Source organism: Encephalitozoon romaleae, chromosome VII (assembly GCF_000280035.1).
Source record: "Encephalitozoon romaleae SJ-2008 chromosome VII, complete sequence".
NCBI lineage: Eukaryota > Fungi > Microsporidia > Unikaryonidae > Encephalitozoon > Encephalitozoon romaleae.
Genome location: NC_024902.1, coordinates 1 through 23,245, shown reverse-complemented (window position 1 = coordinate 23,245; position 23,245 = coordinate 1). Strand labels below are relative to the sequence as shown.

At 38.6% G+C, this 23,245-nt stretch overlaps 16 protein-coding genes across 16 annotated transcripts; 4 read left to right on the top strand and 12 right to left on the bottom strand.

Moving 5' to 3' along the window:
- Positions 1 to 12: 12 nt before the first annotated feature.
- Positions 13 to 2,679, bottom strand: EROM_070160 (hypothetical protein; the record flags this gene model as incomplete). The annotated part of the gene is made up of 1 exon (XM_009266489.1): positions 13 to 2,679. The coding sequence occupies one exon, from the start codon at positions 2,677 to 2,679 to the stop codon at positions 13 to 15; it is 2,667 nt and encodes an 888-aa protein (XP_009264764.1).
- A 72-nt stretch (positions 2,680 to 2,751) lies between these two features.
- EROM_070150 (transcription initiation factor TFIIE subunit alpha) lies at positions 2,752 to 3,627 on the bottom strand (the record flags this gene model as incomplete). The annotated part of the gene is made up of 1 exon (XM_009266488.1): positions 2,752 to 3,627. The coding sequence occupies one exon, from the start codon at positions 3,625 to 3,627 to the stop codon at positions 2,752 to 2,754; it is 876 nt and encodes a 291-aa protein (XP_009264763.1).
- Positions 3,628 to 3,718: 91 nt separating this feature from the next.
- EROM_070140 (hypothetical protein) lies at positions 3,719 to 4,171 on the bottom strand (the record flags this gene model as incomplete). Its single annotated transcript, XM_009266487.1, has 1 exon — positions 3,719 to 4,171. The coding sequence occupies one exon, from the start codon at positions 4,169 to 4,171 to the stop codon at positions 3,719 to 3,721; it is 453 nt and encodes a 150-aa protein (XP_009264762.1).
- Positions 4,172 to 4,211: 40 nt separating this feature from the next.
- On the bottom strand, positions 4,212 to 6,020 carry EROM_070130 (hypothetical protein; the record flags this gene model as incomplete). The annotated part of the gene is made up of 1 exon (XM_009266486.1): positions 4,212 to 6,020. One exon carries the CDS (start codon positions 6,018 to 6,020, stop codon positions 4,212 to 4,214), a length of 1,809 nt encoding a protein of 602 aa, XP_009264761.1.
- Positions 6,021 to 6,065: 45 nt separating this feature from the next.
- EROM_070120 (26S proteasome regulatory subunit 10) lies at positions 6,066 to 7,241 on the top strand (the record flags this gene model as incomplete). Its single annotated transcript, XM_009266485.1, has 1 exon — positions 6,066 to 7,241. One exon carries the CDS (start codon positions 6,066 to 6,068, stop codon positions 7,239 to 7,241), a length of 1,176 nt encoding a protein of 391 aa, XP_009264760.1.
- Positions 7,242 to 7,285: 44 nt separating this feature from the next.
- EROM_070110 (acid phosphatase precursor) lies at positions 7,286 to 8,473 on the bottom strand (the record flags this gene model as incomplete). Its single annotated transcript, XM_009266484.1, has 1 exon — positions 7,286 to 8,473. One exon carries the CDS (start codon positions 8,471 to 8,473, stop codon positions 7,286 to 7,288), a length of 1,188 nt encoding a protein of 395 aa, XP_009264759.1.
- A 153-nt stretch (positions 8,474 to 8,626) lies between these two features.
- Positions 8,627 to 8,932, top strand: EROM_070100 (hypothetical protein; the record flags this gene model as incomplete). The annotated part of the gene is made up of 1 exon (XM_009266483.1): positions 8,627 to 8,932. The coding sequence occupies one exon, from the start codon at positions 8,627 to 8,629 to the stop codon at positions 8,930 to 8,932; it is 306 nt and encodes a 101-aa protein (XP_009264758.1).
- Positions 8,933 to 9,551: 619 nt separating this feature from the next.
- On the bottom strand, positions 9,552 to 9,743 carry EROM_070090 (DNA 3'-phosphatase; the record flags this gene model as incomplete). The annotated part of the gene is made up of 1 exon (XM_009266482.1): positions 9,552 to 9,743. One exon carries the CDS (start codon positions 9,741 to 9,743, stop codon positions 9,552 to 9,554), a length of 192 nt encoding a protein of 63 aa, XP_009264757.1.
- Positions 9,744 to 9,980: 237 nt separating this feature from the next.
- EROM_070080 (hypothetical protein) lies at positions 9,981 to 10,880 on the bottom strand (the record flags this gene model as incomplete). Its single annotated transcript, XM_009266481.1, has 1 exon — positions 9,981 to 10,880. One exon carries the CDS (start codon positions 10,878 to 10,880, stop codon positions 9,981 to 9,983), a length of 900 nt encoding a protein of 299 aa, XP_009264756.1.
- A 53-nt stretch (positions 10,881 to 10,933) lies between these two features.
- EROM_070070 (GCN1-like translational activator) lies at positions 10,934 to 14,893 on the bottom strand (the record flags this gene model as incomplete). Its single annotated transcript, XM_009266480.1, has 1 exon — positions 10,934 to 14,893. The coding sequence occupies one exon, from the start codon at positions 14,891 to 14,893 to the stop codon at positions 10,934 to 10,936; it is 3,960 nt and encodes a 1,319-aa protein (XP_009264755.1).
- A 90-nt stretch (positions 14,894 to 14,983) lies between these two features.
- Positions 14,984 to 15,862, top strand: EROM_070060 (anti-silencing protein 1; the record flags this gene model as incomplete). The annotated part of the gene is made up of 1 exon (XM_009266479.1): positions 14,984 to 15,862. One exon carries the CDS (start codon positions 14,984 to 14,986, stop codon positions 15,860 to 15,862), a length of 879 nt encoding a protein of 292 aa, XP_009264754.1.
- A 45-nt stretch (positions 15,863 to 15,907) lies between these two features.
- EROM_070050 (hypothetical protein) lies at positions 15,908 to 16,567 on the bottom strand (the record flags this gene model as incomplete). The annotated part of the gene is made up of 1 exon (XM_009266478.1): positions 15,908 to 16,567. The coding sequence occupies one exon, from the start codon at positions 16,565 to 16,567 to the stop codon at positions 15,908 to 15,910; it is 660 nt and encodes a 219-aa protein (XP_009264753.1).
- Positions 16,568 to 16,647: 80 nt separating this feature from the next.
- Positions 16,648 to 16,965, bottom strand: EROM_070040 (60S acidic ribosomal protein P2; the record flags this gene model as incomplete). The annotated part of the gene is made up of 1 exon (XM_009266477.1): positions 16,648 to 16,965. One exon carries the CDS (start codon positions 16,963 to 16,965, stop codon positions 16,648 to 16,650), a length of 318 nt encoding a protein of 105 aa, XP_009264752.1.
- Positions 16,966 to 17,017: 52 nt separating this feature from the next.
- On the bottom strand, positions 17,018 to 17,746 carry EROM_070030 (NGG1-interacting factor 3; the record flags this gene model as incomplete). Its single annotated transcript, XM_009266476.1, has 1 exon — positions 17,018 to 17,746. One exon carries the CDS (start codon positions 17,744 to 17,746, stop codon positions 17,018 to 17,020), a length of 729 nt encoding a protein of 242 aa, XP_009264751.1.
- A 72-nt stretch (positions 17,747 to 17,818) lies between these two features.
- On the bottom strand, positions 17,819 to 21,766 carry EROM_070020 (DNA-directed RNA polymerase subunit alpha; the record flags this gene model as incomplete). Its single annotated transcript, XM_009266475.1, has 1 exon — positions 17,819 to 21,766. One exon carries the CDS (start codon positions 21,764 to 21,766, stop codon positions 17,819 to 17,821), a length of 3,948 nt encoding a protein of 1,315 aa, XP_009264750.1.
- Positions 21,767 to 21,837: 71 nt separating this feature from the next.
- Positions 21,838 to 22,608, top strand: EROM_070010 (hypothetical protein; the record flags this gene model as incomplete). Its single annotated transcript, XM_009266474.1, has 1 exon — positions 21,838 to 22,608. One exon carries the CDS (start codon positions 21,838 to 21,840, stop codon positions 22,606 to 22,608), a length of 771 nt encoding a protein of 256 aa, XP_009264749.1.
- Positions 22,609 to 23,245: the final 637 nt, after the last annotated feature.

Below are 23,245 nucleotides of genomic sequence, written 5' to 3'. Positions count from 1 at the left end.
TTAAAGCATACTTTATTTAACTATGCAGAGCTTCAGAATGTCTATATCGCCGGGTATCGCTTCTTCTTGAAAAAGAATGTTTTCATTGGAAATCCTTATTTCCTTCCTTACTCTACCCAGGCTATGAACGCCAGAAAATAGCTCGTACAGTTTTAGGAGAAGCCGATTCCCATCGAGGTCATAGGAGTGAGCCATGCTATCGATTCCCCTTATAATTTTGACAAAGTCCCTCTTCTCAAACTTTGCTGCCTGAACCATAAGATAATAAGTTCTGATGGGGCATTCGTCAAATATATCCAGTAATCTATCCGCAACCCTAGACCTATGTCTGGAGTTATTATAAATATCAACCACCATTCTAAACTCAAGAATTTGTTTTTTTTCTTTGAATATCATCCTTTTGTTCTCGATGGCCTCTCGCATAGTGCTCAACGTTGTTTCAAGGTATGCACAGACCATTTCTGGAGAAACAAGATAGTAAGAGAAGATTACTGGAATTGACACATGTGGGAGGATAGCTCCAGCCTTCGTTGCCTTTTTCAGTAGAATGCAGGCTTCCTTCGAAACACTTGTGCACTTTGACTTTGCCCCATAGGTTATGAAGCTACAATTCTTTGCTACTACCTCAAAAGCAAGGGTATAAGCATTGGTGGAAACACTGAGTTCAATGGACTCACTCAAAAATAGAAGAAGCTCTGTGCATACTACAGCCTCCTTCCCATCCAAGCCGCCTTCCATTCTTGACATTATCTCCTCCAACTTCCATTTGTAAACCGCCCCAAAGCTAGGGTCAAACCGAAGATTATATACAAGCCCAAGCTCCTTGTTTGAGGACCATGGATACTCAGAGAAGTAATCCCGCATTAATGGACTCCCACAAGACCCAAGTATCGCTAAGAAGTAGTCTGTCCTTCTAGGAAACCTCATCCCCATATACCCAAGAATGTTGATGAGCATTCCAGCATTTCTTGTATATGGATTGTAGAACACAAGCTTTCGAAGAAACATCACTAGTCTCTGTTTTAACTCGGAAGAGAATCTTGACTTCAGATTCACAAGTGCTTTCAGAATGTTGTTATAAAAAGGAACATTTCTTCCTTTGACTATTTCTTCTGTAGAGTTTAAAAGAATTGAGGCTGCATAGACCTCATCAATACTGTCTGGACAAAATCTAGAATATAGAGCTGCCAAATCTGCAACAAACACATCCTCTATAGAATGTATATTGATTTTCATGAACCTACAAATATTTTTATCTTCATAAGAGTGAAACACCTTTGCAAGTAGCCCAATATCTTCAATTTTGTACTCAACATCTCTAGTATCCTTATTGCCTAACAAGTCTATATATGTTTTATAGCATGCTTCTGTCTGAAGCCCATCTTTAATCTTATCAAATATTATTCTTTTTACTGAAATAGACTGTGATCTTTGCATCTCATTCTCTAACGCTTTTATATCTATCTGGCCAATGATGTTTACTGCCGCTTTCACAACAGTAATACGTTTATCCTCGATATACTTTCTTGCTGCCCTTAAGATCTTCCAAGCAATTTTCTTTTCCATCACTATCCCATGAAGCTGAATCTTGGAAAGAACCTTGGCAGCTTTCACCCGAGACTCATGTTTTCTACGGCCTAATATTCGTAATAGTAGAACCACAAAAGACTTTATGAGCCTGAAAATGGCTACAGAAGGCTTGAGACCCTTAAATATACACTTGAAACACGCAATTTCCTCCGAAGAATACTCGTTCCTCCTCAGAATCCCTACCATATTTTCTAGAAAGACGATTAGGAGCTTAGAGTCAAGTTTCTGGTTATTTTCGCTAAGCATCCTCAGGTATTGAAATGCAAGTGACACACATAAGATTCTAGAACAAGGTGTAGAATAGTTGATTAAGGAAATTCCATCAGGTAGGCACGGATAAAATTTCTCAGCAAGAATACTAATAAAACTGTTGTGCTTCTCTTGAATTATCTCGGATCCCTGAAATACCGTATGTCTGTATATGCATAAAACAACATAGTCTCTGAAGTTCATTTCTCCTATGTTAAATGTATCTAGAGAATCCATTTCATGAATAATGAATTCAAACTCTTCATATTGCAAAGCTAGACCAGCTCGGATGTAAACCTCAAAAGCGAATATCTTTGTGGTGTCTATTGCCCTGCTCTGCTTAAGAAAAACTCCGAACAGAAACATACGAATGGATTCTCTATTACATCCCAGAATGTTTTCTTTTATGTATACACAGATTTCTTGAAGTATACTAACAAGACATCTTTCTTCTTCTTTGTTCAGATATTCAGTGATGCGTTCAGAACCTAGTTTTAAGAACTCCTCTACCATTTCAACAGCAGACATGCTGAAATGATGTCTCCTTATTTTAAGCCAGATAAGAACGTTGCACATGATATCGGATCTTTTTCTAAGCTCATCCCTTCCCCACTCTAGAAATCCCTGGCGTAGATAGGAAGACTCCATCACCTCCAAAACGGTCTTTAGGAGAGCATCAGAGTCATCGGTAACTTCTTTTTTCACCAAGCTAATTGCAGCTACTATGCCACTTTCCTCCAAGACCAGGCCTTTCTCTGTGAGTAGAGACTTATCAATTCGAGTCTCCTTCCTGCCCATTTCTTTCAAAACCCTTATCTCCGTCTCACGGTTTTCGTTCATAGGAAACGCCGTCCTTTTCTTAAAATATTTCAAAAAATAATAAGCTAAAGTTTACTTCACATTTATTTATTGCTAACTCTCTAGGTCCTCATGATATCTGGAATAGATTTCATAATACTCTTCATATTCAGTCTCGTTCATCATTTCTTTGTCTTCTTCGGTAATGTCTGAGAATAACTTCTTGGCTCCGTTTACGGTTACATACTCATCTATCTTTATATCTTTCCTACGATCGCTCCCATCATCAGTAACATAACCCTTTCCCACATCAAACTCCTCCACTGTCGGAAAGGCTATCGACGAAGCCTCTTCTTCTTTTGGGGCCGGCATCTGCTTATCCTCCTTTTCCTTCTTCATTTGAAGAACTTGGAAATAGTCCATGGATGGAATACTGAACTTGTCTGTCTCTTTCAGCAGGAGAACAATGTCATCCAGCTCAGACATCAGGTTTGAATACATCATACAGTCAGCGCTTCTATCCTTCTTGTTTTCCACAAGATCTCCTTTGCAGTCCTCACATTTGAACACATAGTTTTCCATAAGACTTTGTGCATCTAAAGAACTATACTCCTTTCCACATTCCATGCACATATATCCTTCTGTTTGCGCCATCTTTATGCTATTCTCTAGATTCTTTGTCATCTTGAATATCTTGTACTTTATAACATCTCGAACCTCAGCATAGTTGATGTAATATACAGTGCGTAGAATTTGCCCATTGTCCTCTTTGTTTTCCACCTTTGTTTCGTACTTAATTATCTTATCCTCTTTCAGCCTAATGACCAATCGATTGACCTCCTTTGAAAGCATCTTCATTCTTTCACAAAGCTCGGTGTCATAGAGAAGGATCTTCTTAAGTAGAATGTCGGTTATAACTACGTGATGTGGCTCATAGAATTTCCTTACCACTTTCTTTATGAGCTTGTTCATTACGGGCACGTAATCCATTCTTCTGGGTGACACAAAAGCATTTTCAAATAACCCTCAAAATAACTAGCGTCAGAACAATATTACACCAGTGGAACTCCCAAAAACAACTTTAATTCCCAAACAGATACTCCATTATAGATGTAAAAACCCCTTTCTTCCTTACAAAAATGTCGTGGTCTTCAATAATTCCTCCACCTTGTCGGAAAGCCCCTATAATCTCATCTTCAATCATAGTTGTGTTCAATCTCAGACATCTTTTTATGCTTTCTTCATTATCAAATAAAACATTTATCCAGTTCTTCCCGTACTCCACTTCTAAAACGTCCCCACAAGACTTAACAGCGTCGATCACAGCATCGAGATTCCTTGGTGTAAACCCATATATAGTTACGTACTTCTTCTTTACCCGGTGTTGTGAAACCAAAGGCTCCTCGTAGAGAGTGTTCTGAGGAATCGACGTAGACTTGGTCTCCGGTACAACCTCAGGAGTGTCTTCGGACTTATTTTTTCTCCTGAACAAGCTTGGGTGAAACTCAGTCATCAGTAGGGAGGGAAATCTCATGAAATTTCATAAGCCTAAAACTCAAAAATCTCTTCCAGCTTTATCTAAAAACTTTGGTCAAGTAGAATATTACAGTCTCTTCGGAAGCCCGGAAAGCATCAATCACAAATCTCATTCCCCTTCCCCTCATGTTCTTAAGCTCTTCAAGAGAAGAACATCCTCCTAGTTTATACAAAGACTCCAAGTCAAATTCATCCATCCAGAAGTTGTTGAACAAATAAACAACAACAGTCACCTCATTACATATACTTATATATCCAGGAAGCTGTTGGGTTTGGACCCCATTGCTGAAATAAGTAACAGAAGTACCGTCTATAAGAGCTGGAGATTCATCAAATATGAAGTTAGAAAAATCAACATCAACTAATATGGCATCGACTATGTACTTCTTGGATTCATTCAGCACCAGTTTCTCTATCTCATAATGAATGTTCTTTAGATTTATTTCTAAAGGTGCCATGAAAGGAACTATCTCGCACAACTCCCCAGATATCCTCTCTCTTCGAGATAGGTACATCTCCTCAATATTTGTAAAATCATCAGGTATATAGCCTACGGCTCCGAATATAAGATTGCATTTTAAAGATTCTTCTTTTTCCTTCCCCAAGAAGTCTCCTTCATCCTCTGACTCTTCAAAATTGACTGCCATGCGGCTTCTCCTTCTGGCATCTTCTTCATCGTCATGGAGCTTTCTTTTTGAAGGCCTATCTACCATGTCCTTAAACTCTATCTGTGTATAGATGGTAGAAACATAAAACTCCGATCTTCCTCTTCTTGAAGTCCTTAAGTTGGTGATTCTTACATATTTCCCAACCTCCATTTCGTAGAACTCCCTTGATGAGTTGTAGAATAAAAGAACCTTATACTCCCCCATTCTCACTAGATAGTATTCCTCAAGATACCCTGCATTCCTTCTGTTCAGGACGCTCAGATACTCGATCCTTCCAAATGCTTCAGCAAATACAGACGCCGGCATCTCCTGACACCTGTCCAGATTGATCCTGAACATCTCCTTGGCGCTAACTTCTTTGCAACGAAAGTATCTTGCTTCGGTAAACCTATTATGCTCCACAACGGGTGGTCCCTCAATAATAGACTTTTTTCTACACTTGGTCAGGCAAATACCGTCTCCAACCTTCATGGAGGAATATGGAAGATCTTCTCCCCAGACAAACACCTTGATGAAATCCAATGAAGAGGTTAAAAGAATGAAAAAATAGTAGGGATACTTTCTAGTGTAAGTCACAGAACTCATCCTTGTCTTGTATACGACCCATCCAGCTATCTGGGACTTGCGAGAGTTCCTACTATACCATTCACTCTTGGAAACAGCCCTGGGAGAATCAACCGGAGAGGCCCCATTGAAGTTATCCTTGATGCCATTGTACAGATCGTCTTCTGCCATTGGAATTTCAAGGGAGCTGTATGGAAGTGTGTCATTCAAGAATGGGAGGAAGACTCTTTCTGGAAGCCCATCTGGAGTCTCACAAGGACGACATTCGCCCGGATTATTGCCTGATTCAAGTATGGGGTCCTTGCCGTCATACAAACCCACTGCGCTTTCTTTCCCTCTTATTGTGAGACAAATATTAGAATCAAACTCTCTTCCATAGAGGGATGCATAGGAGTATCCCTTTGGATCTGTGGATTCAAAAATTATTCCATCGTCATCTTCTTGTACCTTAATCCAGTCATGCTTGAAACACATCCCTTTTTTTATTCTAGCCTTCATTTTACCAGAAACCTTTTTAATAGCGATCCTCTTTCCGTCAAACAGAAACATCTTGAAGTCATAAATACCTTTCGATGATATTTCTCGGTATATCTCCAAAATTTCGTATTCCTCCATGTGGGGTCAAGTGGATGTGTAAATCATGTTGGGTAGAACCCTTTGATGTTTCAGGAGGAGAAAAACAAGCTTTACGAGGAGTATGCACAGGCCCTACTTAGTAACGAGAAGGCATACCAGGCACTCAAGATGGAGCAAGAAGTGTACAGGCAGACCCACAAACACTACCTGAAGAGTGAGAACGACGTCAAGGCTTTGCAAACAGTGGGGCATATAATTGGCGAGGTCCTGGAAAAACTAAGCGATGAGAAGTTCATAGTCAAAAGTAGTCAGGGCCCAAGGTATGTTGTGGGATGTATGAAAGCAATAGACAGAAAGAACATAACGACTGGGACAAGAGTTGCATTGGACATTACAACTCTGACGATTATGGTTGTGCTTCCTAGAGAAGTTGACCCAATGATACATTCGATGGGAGAAGAAAGTCCTGGAGATGATATTTCCTTTGAATCTGTCGGAGGTCTTAAAGATCAGATCAGAGAACTGAGAGAAGTGATAGAACTTCCACTAAAGAACCCAGATATATTCAAGAGAATTGGTGTTCGCGCCCCCAAGGGGGTTCTTCTGTATGGACCTCCTGGAACAGGTAAAACATTACTAGCAAGAATAGTTGCAGCTACAATGGATGTGAACTTTCTGAAGGTGGTATCGTCTGCATTAATCGAAAAATACATAGGAGAATCGTCAAGGATGATCAGGGAGATGTTTGCTTATGCAAGGAGAAAGGCACCATGCATAATATTCATGGACGAGATCGATGCAATTGGAGGAAAGAGGTCTAGAGAGTCGAGCTCGTCCGATAGAGAAGTCCAGAGGACGCTTATGGAGCTTCTTAATCAGCTGGATGGATTTAACGAGCTTGACAATGTAAAGGTTATCATGGCGACAAATAGGCCTGATATACTTGATCCTGCACTCCTCCGTCCAGGGAGGCTGGATAGGAAGATAGAAATTCCCCTTCCCAACGAACAGGGAAGGAAGGAAGTCTTGAAGATTCACTCTAGGCCTATGAATGCTATTGAAGAAATTGATTATGACTCATTAGTGAAGTTAACTGCAGGATTCAATGGGGCCGATCTAAGAAATGTTTGTACAGAAGCTGGGATGATTGCTTTGAAAGATGAAAGAGATTACGTAAAACATGAAGACTTTGTCAAGTCTGCTAGGAAAATAGCAGACGCAAAAAAATTGGAAACTAGATTGGACTATAAGAAGAAGTAAATGGATTACTTACTAGCTTATGACTTTTTATTTTACAAATGTAACTAAGCAGAATTGGCTTTCTTCTCTACCTCATCTTTTTTCTCTATCTTTCCCTCTGTTTCTGCATCATTCTTTGTGCTTTTAGCATCAGGATTTTTATTTGGTGGATCAGGAATGGTTTTCTTAAGCAGCTCCATAAAGTCTCTTATAGGGATGTATTCATCCGAAAAGGATTTCGGCTTTATTACCCTATTGTTAAATATCATTCGAACATATTGCTTTCCTGTATTACACCATATTTCGATAAACAATGCTGATGCATATGAAGGCCATTCAGATATCCCAGTGTCAAAACCTGTAAGTATTGCACCTATGGAGGAGTCATGAGCAGAATAAAGAAAGATATGCTTTTCTTTTCCTATGTCAAGGAGCAAATCTCTAGCAAATCTTCCAAACATGAACTTTCTTTTCTCCTCGGTATTATTTCCGATATTCGCCATGTATGCCCAGGCATCGTTTGCTGCTTTTATGTGCTCTTCCACACTTTTTATATCGCAATTCAATTCTCTGCAGTCCACAGGGACTCGGCTGCATAGGCTTGTATAATAATGGTCTGCTCTTTCCTGTGGCTTTGGATGACGGCTAAATACCTGGTTGTCTTGGACTATGTTTGGTTTATTGAAAAATTCCATGACATCTTCTCTTTCTTTCTGGGTTGTGCATCCCAAGGTACTTAGTAAGGTGTCATCACTCTTGGGTATTTCTACATTTTCTACTACAGTATCTCCAGTAAGGCCTCTCACCACCCCTGCCAGGGAGGAATGTGTCCTAGGTATTTTTGTAGCCCTCATCTCTATATTTTTCTGTTCTATCTTCTTGTCAAAAAGAAGAGAGTTATAGTTATTCTTTATAAATTTTCCAAGAGTGATCATCTGCATGAATCCTCTATGTGTCAGATCTCCTTCAGAGCATTCTTTTCTTTTGCAGTCTGATATTGTGGTATTGTTGAGACTGCATGGCATGCATTCCTGGCTATCCCATGTCCTTGTGAGGTTTCTAGTAGGAGTCCGGGCGCCATGCCTGAATATTACGAATAGCTTTTCAAGGTTGTAGTTCTCTGCCTTTGGTATGAACTTATATCCTGACTGGCAGTATCTACGGAATGGTTCTAAATCTTTCTCAGTACTTATATTCCTTGTGTTCCACTTCCCATCAAATAGAAGGCTCATTCTAAGAAGAATCTTGATCATCCTCCCTCGACTTTTCCCATTTAATTTGAATTACCATGATGTTTTAGGTATGATACGTCTGGTTATCCAATCCAGCTTAAGAAACTTTCACATCTTTTGTAATTGGTTTGTCAGGTTTAACCATAACATATCTTGAAGAGAACTGGTGCCAAAATGGATGTTTTTACTTCAAACTGTAAAGAAAACTTAACTGTTGGGCAAGATAATCACATAAAACGCAATGCCTTGCAAACTACTGCTATAGGATCAGTCTTCTGTGGAAGACTTGAAAGGAAAGAACAATACCTCTATGAAGGCTCTATTAGCGTAGGAAGAGTCAAACTTCTGAAAGACTTCTATGAAAAAAGCGTCTTTCTTAGTAAAAACATAAAAATAAGAAAGACATTCTATGACTTAAATCCGAGTGTCAAGGAAAGGGTAAAAATGCTTGAAAATATGATAGTTAAACAGAGAATTTAATGAAAGATACAAGGAGGACATAACTGTAATTGCATTTTAGATAACTTTGCCTTTTTCTTCTCTAATCCTGAACTGTCAAATATAAATGGAACTTCTGATCCATGTTTTTTGACTATACTGAGTACGGTAGGATCAATCGGTACAAATCCCTCATCTTCTTTTCCAGAAAGAAAAGCTAGGGTTTTCAAGTAGTTTATGACCTAGGCTAGATAGCTCAGATAGTAGATTGAGTATCTAACGGAACACTTACTCATAACCGTCTCAATAAACCCTCTGTCTCTGTAGTTAATCACCACACAGCTTTTTAAATTATCGGAGAATTCTTTTTCATGAATGATCCTGTGGTAAGGAAAGTACTTTCTAATAAAGAATCTTTTTCCACAGTGATTCCTTCTCCTGAAAACAAACATTATCTCCTTGCTTTCTCAACCTCAAGCCGACCTCTTTTATATTTCTGAACACAAAATGACCATGGAAATACACTATTTTAGTATCTCTGAAAAACTTGTCTGGATGCATGAACTCCATTCCGGAATTGTATGCAAACTTACTGTCACATGAGTTTGTGTGCCCAGGCCCAAGAGAACTCCTTACAGCACTCCACACAAATCGTTTTTGGTTACTTCAGCCTATCTACATATTCTCTGCATGTATACTCATATATTCCTGTAGATGGCTTTCTATATTTATTCTTCTTTAAGGCTGCTAAGAGCATAATTGGAACATCAAGGTCAACTAGGATATTACATATCTTCTTTACAAACACCTCTAGGGTGTTGAGCCGGATAACCTGTGATTGGTCCGAAGCCATTCCGATGAAGTAGCCTTGTTTGCTTAGCTCTTTTATTTTGATAGGCACCTCTCTAAATAGATATTTCCAATCTGTAGAGGTTTCATCAGAGTTGTTGCAAATCTGTGTCAAACGTAATCATCTTGTCTGAACTTCTGTTCACTTCTCATATTCAATAACAAGTAGTCAGTCCTCTATGTGTGATATCTTCGTCGGGTATCTTAGCTCTTAGTTAAAACCTTATCAATAGGTAGCCGGTCACCCCATTCTTAGGATAATGAGTTTGTGCTCTCCATCCTTCTTTACTTTCCACCTCCCAAGCCTTGGCTCCTTTCCAACACCTACTACAATATGATTGTCATTAAGACAGACTGCATTAACAAATCCATTGCATTTGTAACTGTTCATAATATCAATACCGTTTTCTGCGATAGATGATAGATACAGTGAATCCTCTCCTCCAATAAACAGGAGTCCATCTCTCCAAGTCAGAGTTGTAATCGCTTGTGGTATTGTTGAAGAATGTTGTATCTTCATAACAGTCGTATCAAGAAGATGGATCTCTCCTGCATCATTTCCAATCGCTAAATGAGTACCGTTGACAAATGCAACTGCTTGAGGAAACCCACTGGGTATCTTTATGCTTTTGACCTCAGAATGCTTCAAATCAAATATCCTTACAGTCGGATCAATCTCATAAATGCAGGCTATTTTTCCCAAGCCGGATATAGAGAGATCTATAACACCTGATGGAGTTTCATAGAATGTCTTCCATACTTCAAAGTTCTGAGTAAGTACTAGGATCTTTCCTTTGTTTGTACCAATAACTATATGCCCAGAAGATTGATTGTAGAGCCCTGTGTTGATAATCTTTTTTCCAAATGTGGAACCATTTCTAATATTGCCTTCATGTAAAAAGATATAAAAACCTCCTTTATCTGAAAAAAGAAAAATGTTTTCTTCACATCCAACCATTACTCTGATATTTTCTTTCACAGGTATTCTTCTAAGCTTCAGAGCATTGTATCCTGTTTCAATTACATATTTCTTTTTAAGGCTTACATATATTTTACTTTCGGTCAAATATAGAGATGTGGGCGCTCCACTGAGCTTTCTCTCGACTACCTTTGTAAGAATCATTGCAATGGCTGGGATCATAAATTTTTATTTGTACGGTTGAAAAGTAGTAGCATGAACAAGCCCTAGACCGGTCAAATATGCTTAATACCATCAAGAAGGCGTTCAATAATCAGCCTGAAAGCCTTCAACCTCCCATGATATCTTTTGTATATCAGCTCAAGTGATGGAAGAACGGCCTCTCTCTTCTCATAAAAAAGGTAATTTTGGACAAGATGCCCGCTGAGAATAAATAGAGATTCCCCAAGTTCCATATTGGAGGCAACGTCATTCAACCTTTCTAAAGCCCTCAAAGAGCTAGAAGAGCAGAGAATATTGACTAGAGCTTGAGGTTCTTTAACATTCTTATATGAGACATCCAGAAGAAGGCTCGAATAATCAGGAATGATTAAAGGTTTCAACTCAGGATAGTCCAAGGTGTTGAATGCCCTGATAAACAGCTCTTTTTGATGGCCTTGGTCATCCGTTTTTTCTCCAGAGCCATAAAAAATCGATGTATACACGGGATCGGATACTAGGAGGTGTTGCTCTAACTTCTTCGATGGCTTCATCTGCTTCAAGAGTTCCTTAATGTGAATGGGATTTGGCTCCTCATTGAAAAGCATGGATTCAAGAAGACTCATCTTGTCTGAGCTTTTCAAGAACTTGAATAAAGAGGTTTTCCCAGTCATCCTAAACAGATCAATTCCCAATTGGTTATTTCCAACAAACATGTCACCCACTGCAAGATCATCTATTCTATTTCCTATCACTTCAATGATTTTTTCTCGATATGACGGGCTCTGAAGAAGTTGACGAAAAAGATCAATTGAAGAATTCTTGATACCGAACTCTAATGCCATATCCAAATACTTACCCGACTTGGCACATTCTATTAGTATTATCTCAACCACCTTCTTTTCTGGGACTTTCTTTAGTTCTTGCGAGTTTTCCTCTATCCCCAAAGGACTAGTATCATCATTTCCAGAATACATCTTATTCATAGTATCTTTTAAGTACTTTTCAATATACTTATCATACTTCCCAACTAGATCATTCAAAGAGCTCATAATAGCATCATAAAAAGAGCCGTTACTTTCTCTGTATCTTAAGAACCCAAGGACAGTTCTATAGATACCCTTTAGGGCCGAGTTGGTGTTCACAACATTAGACTTCCATATTTCCAATGCTCTTTTCCTGATTGCTGAGTGGGCATCATTTCTCAGGATGAAAAGCATGGCCATTACCCTACTGTCCTCAACACCCTTTTTGCTAAATAGCTCAAGGCAAAGAAACCTAGTTTTCCATTGTCCAACAATACAGCAAAGCATAAGAAATTCCACTACTTCCATTGATTCAAAAGCTTTAGATGCTATTTCTTGTTTTGTTGTGTCGGAGCTGAGAAATAGCCCCTTAAGAAGAGGCTTAAATACTGGGATGTACTTCTTAAAAACGTGTAGTTCTGGTGCATAGGCCAGGAAAAAGGGTTCTATGTAAAGAGATTCTTTTCCATCTTCACCTTCAGAAGTGCCTGTGTGAGATGTTCCCTTTCTTATTATCTTGTTAATAATCTTCTCGCTAACCTTGTCATCGCAGGCTTTAAGGCATTTAACTAAAAACTTGTTGACCCGAAGAGAGCGCCCCATGCTACCAAGTAGCTTATCAAAGGAAATGTCCTCTCCAAACTTCATCATGGGTATGGCAACTCTGCAGCACTCATCAAGATAAAATGCATTTTCGATTACAAATGAGGATAGGCTTTCAAATATAACAGGAAAAACCAACTTCAGGTCCTGAGGATAGGCAACGAATTGTAAGCTATTGAGTATAGGAAAAACATCCTCTTTAAGTTCTCTCATATGCATGGTAAGAGTCTGGACTAACATATTCAAAGCATTGAAACAGAGATAATGATTAAATTGTTGTCTTCTGATTGCTTCAAAGAACGACTTTGCATACATTTTATCTACTATCGACTGAACCATCTGAGACCTGAGACACGATAGCTCCGGAGTTGTAATGGGTATTTCCATGAGTAGTCTCTTACTCTCATTACAGATCTGGATGTTGGAATTATGAAGAAGAGGAATAAGAGCATTGATGAATCTAACAATGTGGTTGGGAGTAACAGAGCTAGAGTCCATGTTTCTTAGTATAGTAAGTCGAAGGCCTTGGGTACTCTTGGTTATGGCCTCAAGTAACGAGTCCATAATGGTATAAACCAGATATTTGTTTTTTAGATGGACAGAAAGTATTGTGTCGATCATCTGATACAATGGAATCAAACATATTAAACTAAGGTCGTTAAGGCCAAGGACTTCAGTGTAATCCATATTACCTGAGGCGCCCTCTTCACTTGGATTGCTACTACCTCTACTGCATATTTCATCAAAATATTCACATATGTAATACTTTGCATCTTCTGGACGTATCAGCGTAAGAAGATAGGCGAGCTCTACAACACCTAGTGTAATAACAGGATCCACGGCCACACTAATCATATATATCTCGTTTCCATCTTCATTACAGCCATAAACTGCTTCTGCATATGAACTTGCATTCCCAGAGTCTCCCATAAGTTCAAGCTCATGCTTTAAGATCTTATGGATGCATATACCTTCCTCGATTGTACAGTTCTTTTTGTCTATCTTTTCAAAGTATTTTCTACGAAGGTCTTTATGCCTAAAGCAATAATCAAAAGCTAGTTCAGGCCTTTTCTCAAGTAATGTATCATAAATGCTAATATTCAAGGTCCTGAATATTTGATCATAGGTCTTTTCTAGCCACGTGGAATCTTCAATTTCAAATACCCTGAAGTCAAATTCTCCTGCTAAGGCCTTCCTGTAGATACATTCTGACAGAAAGTCTCTCTCGTCATTGTCCTGATTAACCAGTACATCCATTATCTCACTTGCTGAAAAGGAGCCAGCGACATAATCTATTGCCTCCTTTCTGTAAATTCCGCCTTCATAGTTTATTGCTCTGCGTATAGATGGTCCATTCCCCTTATAAATACCTTTTCCATAGAGAAGAATCCTTCCCAAATCCTCATCTTCCAAGACATTGAATTTGTCTATACATTCTATAAATGTGTTTCTGTCAGTGCTCAGCGTATCCCATAAGATCTTGCCTACATTCCTTGGGATATTCAATTGTAGGGCTTCATAAGCAATCTCCTTGCATCTTTGCACATTTCTGGAATACATTGCCACATACTTTATGGTTTGGTTAAGAAAGATAACACCTATGTCGCTTTTGAGAAACCTTTCCACATCATAGTCACTGAATACTCTTTGTGCAGATGCATAATCCTCAACTATTCCATGATCATTCTTTTTGATAAAGTTGTAAACACTCATAAACACTGAGTATTTTGTGGATGTTTCCTCAATCACTCCATTATTAAGGTATTCATAAAGATCATTCTCATATTTTACAGAGTCCTGGGTGTTATCAGCAAGTGTATTCAAGTAGTATTCAAGGTCTCCACGCTTCAGGTATTTTTTGATCAAAAACAATCGTTCTTCCTCGTGGATATGCATTAGATTTCTGGTTAAGTACACAACCACACCGGGGTACTTGACCAACTCTACTATCTTGGCCTTAGTTATATACTTCAAAGTGTCTGGATCATGCTTTTCCACAGATAGTCTGTATTCTGTAACTCTGGAGCTTCCGTAGAGTTTCATAAGAACCTTTTTGTAATACTTACAAACAGAATCTTCTTTTTCAAAGAGTATCTCAACAAAGCTTATTGGAAAAAAATCCACTATCCAAGTAAAAAAAGATGCTACATATTCATTCACCAGCTCGTTATTTTTCATAAACGTTCTAATAACCTCCTTGTGGAAACGGCCAAGCTTATGAGCCTTGCATACTTTCAGACGAGGAATCAGTTGGTCTACTGACCTGTTAAATGAAGCTTCTAGGCCCTTAATAATGTTACTTTCAAGAGTAATTCTTTCATCTTCATCCACCGACCCAAGGAGAGGCAATGCATCTTCAAGATTTATAGTGCAGCTGGCATGAACCTTCTTTTCTGTCCTTGATGCCATAATTAGCCCCATACCGTCAAATTTTTTATCCTTGTCTATGTGTTGTGTTTTAGTTTTAAGCCTAAAAATTTGATCCTTCTGCTAAAGGCGATGGGATATTTGAAGCTTAAGAGCGTCAAGGTGGACAGCACCACAAAGAAGCTTGTGGATCCTCTGAAATTCAACTTCCGATTTGCATGTTCCAATGAAATCAAGTCTGGCGTCGAGTTCACTGTTTTGTACAATATGGATGTGCATTCCGACGAAAACGACCAAGTGCTCGCGGAGGTTGAGATTGCACCTATTCCTAAAGGGAAGATCGAGTTCAGTATCGATGCAGATGCTCCGGATGTAAACAAGATACCCTTGGATGATATATTTGGGCTGACATCGATACTCATTATTGGAAGATACAAAGGACAGCAGTTTATTAGGATAGGGTATATTGTGGATGTAGGCTATCCAGGAATACCAAGCAGTAAGCTTATAAAGAATGATATCGAGGAACCATCTGAAGAGATCGAAGACAAAGAAGAGGATGAAGAGGACGTAGAAGAAAACTCAGAAAGTATCGAAGGATCTGATGAGTCAAGCTATGTTGTGAAAGATGAGGATGAAAACGCCGAGGAAGCGAAGCCAAGAACATTTATGGAAGCAGTTGAAGATGTGGTTGACGAAGGAAAGGAGAGAATATTTGAATCTGAAGGAAGAGAAGAAGAGGAAAATGAAAAGGTTGGGTCTGACTCCTACTCAGAAATCAACAGGGAACTTAACAAAAACATTGGTGAAGAAGAGGTGAAAGCAAGTAATGGAGATGAAGACGTATTTGATTACTGTGGATACAAAATTAACAAAAAGGAAATTGAGATGAAGTTAATGGATCCGCCAGTGATTAACCTATTCGAGATAGAATGGTCGGATGAAACCCCTGATAAGGAAAGACTTGACACTAATGATGAGAGCCCTGCAAAAAAGCAAAAGGTTGAATAGTCTTGATCATGTTTATCATTAAATGTTTCTATTGGAGCTTGAAAGTCATGACTTTCGACTTTTCTTTCTTCCTATGTTGAGTTGCTCCAAGTATTCTAGAATGTTTGGAGGAGCCCCGTCCAGGTTGACAGGAACCTTATAATACCATCTTTTAGACGACACCATTGAAAACAAGCAGTACAGGTAGAACGGTATGTCACTCCAATTCCAAAAACCAAAAATGGTGATGAAAATAGAGCTGAGCAAGCATTTGTAAGGCCTTAACTCTTTTTTTTTATAGGCAATTAAGTTGATCACGATAAGCTTGTAGAGGACGGTATTCCCCATCAAATAAAACCATATGGTATGAAGTGCTATGAATGGAATTGAAAAGATTCTACCATGCATTTTGTAAAGTATGAAGTTTCGGAAGAAGGCATTCTTTATGGACTTTTCGTTACTTTTTTTGCATTTCTTACACAAGGGAAGTTTTCTGAAGTATTCACGGAATGTTGTGCATACGATGGTTTTCTTTTCGTAATATTTAGATTTACATCTTCCGCAAAGATGATCTCCAACACACATTTGGTTTACATCCTCTATGGGGAGATTGGAATACTCTTGCTTTTTATCTTTATATATGTAATATATTTCGCATTCTTCGCAGTAGTATTTCCCACTAAGAGGCAGCATATTTGTAGATTTACAGTATTCGCATTCACTCATAGAGAAGGGATGAAGGCTGAATTTTTAACTTGACTAAACTGAAAAGAGAATAGAAAATGGGTTCAGGGAGAACATTTTAATTAAAATGCAGCAAAGATGTCGAAATCCTCTTCCTCTTCCTTTTCTTCTTTGTTTTCAGTGGTCTGCGATGGCGCCGATGCATCCGCAGTCTGAGTGGGTGCAGACTCTCGGGCCGATGAAATTGCAAGCGATGCCATAAGCTCCTTTCCCTTTAGCATTATTTCCTCCATACTTTTGTTGGAAACCTTAGATAGAAACAAGCGCATGGTCTCAGGCTCAATCTCTGCACCTATTGCATTGAAAAGTTCTGTTATAGACTTTTCATTGAGTTCCTTTCCTACCTTATCAAACATAGCATAGGCTGCAACATATTCCATCTTCGAGGGTAAAATTTTTTAGGAAATATGATCCATTCTTATTATTTGGAGTTCATATTATCATAACAGGATCTTTATCTCTGGTCGAAATAAATATTTCGTATCCAGGAAGCTCTTCTTGCAGCTTTGAAGAAATGTGCTTCAAACATATCCTCTCACTGTTGCTATGCTCCATTAGAATGACACTTGCGTTGTTTGCAATACACAACAGCAGATCGTGATGGTGCATTTCCCCGGTAACAACGATAGAGTCCTTGAGAGGTACATTACGAAATGTTGCGCCCACACCCACATGCATAGACTCCGGGATACTCTCCATTGTGTGTCCTCTTGCTAAGCATATCCTGAAGTTCTTTATTCCACTCTTCTCTTTGAGTATGGTTATAGCATTTCTTATGGTTGAGAAATTAGGGCCACAGTTCTTTTTGTAGAGGAAAGCACCACTGTTAACCAGACTGTATACATAGTTGTTCATCAACGGGTCTAGAGCTGTATGTGGAGTGAAGACGTTGATTCCATTCTTAATACACTCTATTACAATAGATTCTTTAGAACCAAGCTTTTTTATGGCCTTGAATATTATAGGATGGTAGGCAACAATATTCTTAATCCCAAGCTCAATACATTCCTCCAGTACGGGCTCCGTAAGATCTATTGTCAAGAGGACTTTGTTGTCCTGTGTCCCTGAATCCACTATAACACCCACATTGTCCCAATCTGTCTTAGCTCTTCGTAGAGAAGCAAATCTGCCGATAGCCTTACCTACCTCTTGTATCGACATTTGATGGGATGAATCTGGTATGTATATTAGGGGAGATAAGGCAAATGAAAGAATTTACTAATATATGAATATCTAGACTCTATTGTTCCAGAACAAATCCATGGATCCGGTCCCGATGCAAATAGGGATCCCAAGAATTATAGACTCACTAACCCCGCATATCTCATCTGATTTGCTTTGGACGGCTGCTTCAAACAAATAGTCACTTGTCTGCTCAAAAGATGCTAGCATAAGAGTGGATCTCGACATCTTCGAAATTCCGAATCTTGTTATTCCAAACACCTCTCCTCTATATGTCATTGTATCTGCAAGAAGCATTATATGCCTTGGATCTATTTTGATCCCATGATTGCTTATAGTGTATTCAATCTCGTGGATTATCTGAGCCCTTGCTGCTTCGATTCCTAATACCTCTTCTACCTCTGTTACGCTGTTGCTAGTTGTTGTACTGCTTTTTATGCCATCTGTATTTATGACATTTAATAACCCACGGCCTTCAATTACAAGACTATAGTGGCCTCTATTGCTGTTAATAATCACCCTGCTAACTTGTGGAGCACCACATATCTTTGTGCCTAATAGCTTCTTCTTAATTTTTTGAAGGTTGAAGTAGCTTTGGTCATTAATCTTCTTAACATGTATTCTCAGAGAATTCTCACCTATAACTTCCGTTTGGTCGTGAATGCTTAAAGATTTCTCAATCTTGTAGATGTCCAGATTTAGCTTTAAGCGAGAAAGGCTTTCTAGATCTATGGTTATATCTAGGAAGATTTCATCTTTTCCAATAACTTCTGTTATCAAACAGCATATATCCTTCAAAGAAATCTTATCGATTCGGCCCTTTATAACCTCAGCTCGAAATAGGTCATTTGGGTCGGACAATTCTGCATTTATAATGGGTGTACTGATGTTGCAAACAGCATTGATTATCTCTTTCAGTCGAGGAACTCCGAGAGTTATATTCATGCTGGCAACCCCGGCAAAATGGAACGTCTTCAACGTCATCTGAGTTCCTGGCTCTCCAATGCTTTGCCCAGCTATTGCGCCAACCGTTGTTCCAGGCTCAATTATTAAATCTATCATTTTCTGAGATATTGCGGAGAAGAATATTTTTGCAAAATCATTACATGAAAAATATGAATAAAAAGTCCCATTAAGAGGAAACTTATCTCCACGTTTTGATTCAATAAACCCCAGAAGAGTTTCTATGAATCTTTTGTTAACTATACGCTCAACAGGATATCCCTTAGGTATCGATCTCTTGAGATTATCAATAGAATCCCATTCTTCTAGTTGAAAAAGACACGGGCCTTGTCCAGAATTGAGACTTCGCAGGAACTTGGACTTGGTTTGTAGGAACACCCTCTCGAGGTTAATAGGGTCATCCCCCTCAGACATTACAGGATCTATTTGGTCTTCTCCAAAAGCAAATTGAACCACTTCCATGCTTGAGTTTCTCACACTCCCGTCATACTGAATGCTCAGGTCTTCAAGCGCCTTCATTAGACGCCTCTGCATGTATCCCGTTTCAGCTGTCTTCACAGCCGTATCAACGAGCCCCTCTCTACCACTTACCGCATGGAAAAAGAACTCGGGAGATGTTAATCCATCAAAGAAGGAGTTCAATACAAATCCTTTCGATTCCGGTGTTCTGCATCCTCTTGGGAAATGGGGGAGGCATCTGTCGTCCATTCCATTTGGAATCCTAGTTCCACTTACAATCTGTTGTCCTACACAAGCAACCATCTGAGAAACATTAATCTTCGACCCCTTTGATCCACACGCTTGCATAGTGTTTGGAGAGTTTCTAATGCTCAGTTCCTTTATGCATATTGATCCACACTCCTCCCTAATTCGGTTGAGAATAGAAGATATTTCCATTTCTAGAACCTCTTCATTAGATTCAGACTTCTTTGAATATTCTAGTATCTTGCTCTCGCATTCTGAATATCCCTTACCGACAACCATTTCTTTCTTCTTCCTTAATATTGGCCCTGGTTGTACATCATCAAGCCCTATGCTAAACCCAACTTCTCCAAGGTATCTCGAACACAACTTTGTTATACTATTCATAACTCTTACTGCAGCTTTATTACTTACCTTCATTATAGCATATATCAGGCTATTCTTCTTGTTTTCTCCTCCTATTATCGACTTGTCAAGACGTCCAAAATAATAGGAATTATCCAGAATTATCACATTTCCATCGTTAGGATCATTACGTGATTTGAATGATCTATTCTTTCCTATAAGAGAAATACTTTTATCTTGATACTCAGTACTCCTTTCTTTGATTCCACCAAATGAATCTTTAATAAGCGCTTCTATTAGCTGTTTTCCAGTAAATAGCTCCACTGGCCTCCTTATGGCCGGTTTTATATTAACCCTTGTTCCAGAAAAATAGCTTACAAGCTGTCCAAATCTTTCTCTGTCAAAAAACGTATCTTTTCCAGTTATCAAGTACAGTCCGGTAATGAAATCTTGTGTAGGTGCTATAATGGGCTCTCCATGCCTCGGCGTGACAATATTATTGGAAACAGACATTAAAATAGATGCTTCAGCGCGAGCTTTCTCTGTCTGAGGAACGTGAACATTCATCTCATCCCCATCAAAATCTGCATTATATGGTGTACAAACACACTCGTTGAATCTGAGAGTCTTATTATTATGAATCTTAACTTTGTGGGACATAATGCTCATCCGATGAAGAGAAGGCTGTCTATTAAATAGAATCATATCTCCATCTAGTAAATGTCGCTCAACAACTTCGCCATACTTGAGCTCAGCATCTCTTTTGCCGTACATCAAAAACCTCTTGAATTTTTCTCCAACCACATAGTTGGCTCCAGGATATTTTTCAGGCCCATTCAATACCAAGGATTGTAGCTTCTCCTTGTTGAACCTCGTGACCTTTTCAGAAATAGTTAATATTTTCGCCATTCTTTCAGGTATCCCTACTTCCTCAATACTTAGATTCGGGTCGGGAGAAATAACGGTTCTTCCGCTGAAGTCAACTCTTTTCCCACTTAAATTACATCTAAACCTTCCGTTCTTTCCCTTAAGCCTTTGAACTATCCCTCTCACTGGTTGTCCAGGAATCCCAACTTGTGGAAGTTCAGAATTGATGAGTAATGCACACTGGAGTTGGAGATGGTCCCAATCCTCGTTAATGAGATTTAATGGGTTTCCCTTCTCTATCCCTTCTTTCAATATTTTGTTTGTGTGTACAATTTCACTTATCTTAATTGTTATATCATCCTCATTTGTTCCCTCATCATCCATAGACACGCTTGGTCGAATACAGGACGGAGGAACTATAACATTTTGTATTATAAGCCGGTCAGGTGATTCTGAAAACCCAAGTAACTCGTAATCATCCTCTTTCATCATCTTAAATATATTAAGTGCCATTAAAGGATTCATTTCTTCATGGTGGGGAAAATACCCCCCAGGTCCTTTGCCGTCCTTATCCCTCTTTTTCCTTTCCGAATCTTCAATCTCATGTGCTATTCTAAATCCAAATGTTTTTTTGACCTGCCCGTTTCTAGAAGAACATACAAAACACATGTTAGCTTTCTTACACTCAGCAATCACCTTCCTTAAAATCAATCTAGTGTCATTTCCTCCAGTACTTTCTCTTAGTTTTCTTTTGAAATATATCTTCTTCTTTTCACCAAGGAGAATGGATCCACAGCTTTTGCAAAGACAGTTCAACGTAGAAATCGTATTCTTAATCAATCCCACATTGAAAATCGGAAGCGCCAATCTTACTTCTCCAAAATGTCCGATACACGTTGCAAGCCCTTCTCCACACGTTGCACACTTGTCTTTCTTGTTTCCAACACCTAGTCTTAGGTCTAAAGGCCCATTTGGCAGAGGTATTCTTGTACTTATGTCATATAGGTCTTTGCTCGAAATCTCGTGTACAGACAAGCTAGAAATTTCCCGTGGAGATAGAAGCCCAAAGGATATTCTTCGGATTCGCATATCCATATCATCCTCCTCAACTCTCTTAAGCATGGGTTGGGAGATCTAATCGTGAATTCTGAAAAATTTGGCTTGAACAGAAAATAGAAAGAGAAGAAAGGCCCATGGTAGAAAGCATGCAACTAGGGATGGAAAGGATGATATCTGAGTTAGAAGACTACAAGAATAGAGGAATATTTTCTTCAGATGAATTAAGAAAGATAGTAGAGACTAGGAGAAAGTATGAGCTCAGATTACAAAGGCCAGAAAAAAAGCTTTTAGATTTTGTAAGATACATAAAAAGCGAATGTATGCTAGAAAAAATAAGAGATAAAAGACTGAGAGAAAAGAATGTCAACGCATCACTTCATGACATGATCATACCAAAAAAAGTAGTGGAGTTGTACAGATCTGCTCTGTACAGATTCAACGATCCAAAAATAATTTCACAGTTTACTGCATATGTCATCGAAAAAAAGATGTATGGAGAGATGAAAAATGTATTTGCTGAGTGCTGTACAAGAAACCCAATGGATGTAGATCTTTGGATATACTGTGGGTTCAAGCTATTTGAAGTTGGAGACATTGAAAGTTCTAGAGCTATGTTTCTTAAGGGAATTAGAATGAATGGCAAAAACACTCGAATAAGAATTGAGTTCTTCAGAATGGAAGTTATGTACGTCGAAAAAATAGAGGCCCTGAATAAGGAAATAGGTTTAGATGAGGAGGATAGAGACGAAATAGAAAGAGGTGAAGTGGCATTTGCAATCTTTTCTGACTGCTTAAATGATTCATCTTTTACTGAAAAAGAGATAATTGAAGTTTTGGAAATATCTAAAAGCATCAAGGAACTTAGAGAGAGAATTGAAGAATATATTAAAGACAAAGAGGTATAAATTAAAACAGCTAGTGGCACATCATATATTGCTGTAGATATTTCTTAAAGTTATTTGATTTGTACACTTTGAAATCCATCGGTGTTATGAATAAACTTAAAACCATATTCTTTGGAATACTAACCAGGAGGCTAAATCACTACAGAAATTATAGAACACAACACTATATTGATTGATGACGGCTAGAATAATTTATACCCATTCAGATGGTTGAAAAGAGTCTTTCAGGTGGTAAAATCAAGGAGATGATTGCATACATGACTTTTCTATGGTGTTTGCGATGACAGCTGGGTTAGTACATTTGTGTCCTGGACAGCAGTATGTGAGTATGGGACTGCTAGATTGGAGGCATGAGAGTTCGAGTATGAGAGTGAAAAGGTTTAGTTGAGGTGGTTAAGATATGAGATATGAATAAAAGATATAGAGTGTATGTTTGTAGGCTTGAATGTAATATTAGGGTATTTAGAGATGTAATGTAGGATGGGTGGCTGAGTAGTATGAATAGTAATAAAAGTTTACTTAGATGCCATTGTTATTGGCTAGTTGAAAGGATTTGAAATGCTTATAGAGAATGTTCAGGCAAGCGTATCCCCATATTCCATAGATACATGCAAGAATGATCAGTAAGATGATAGGG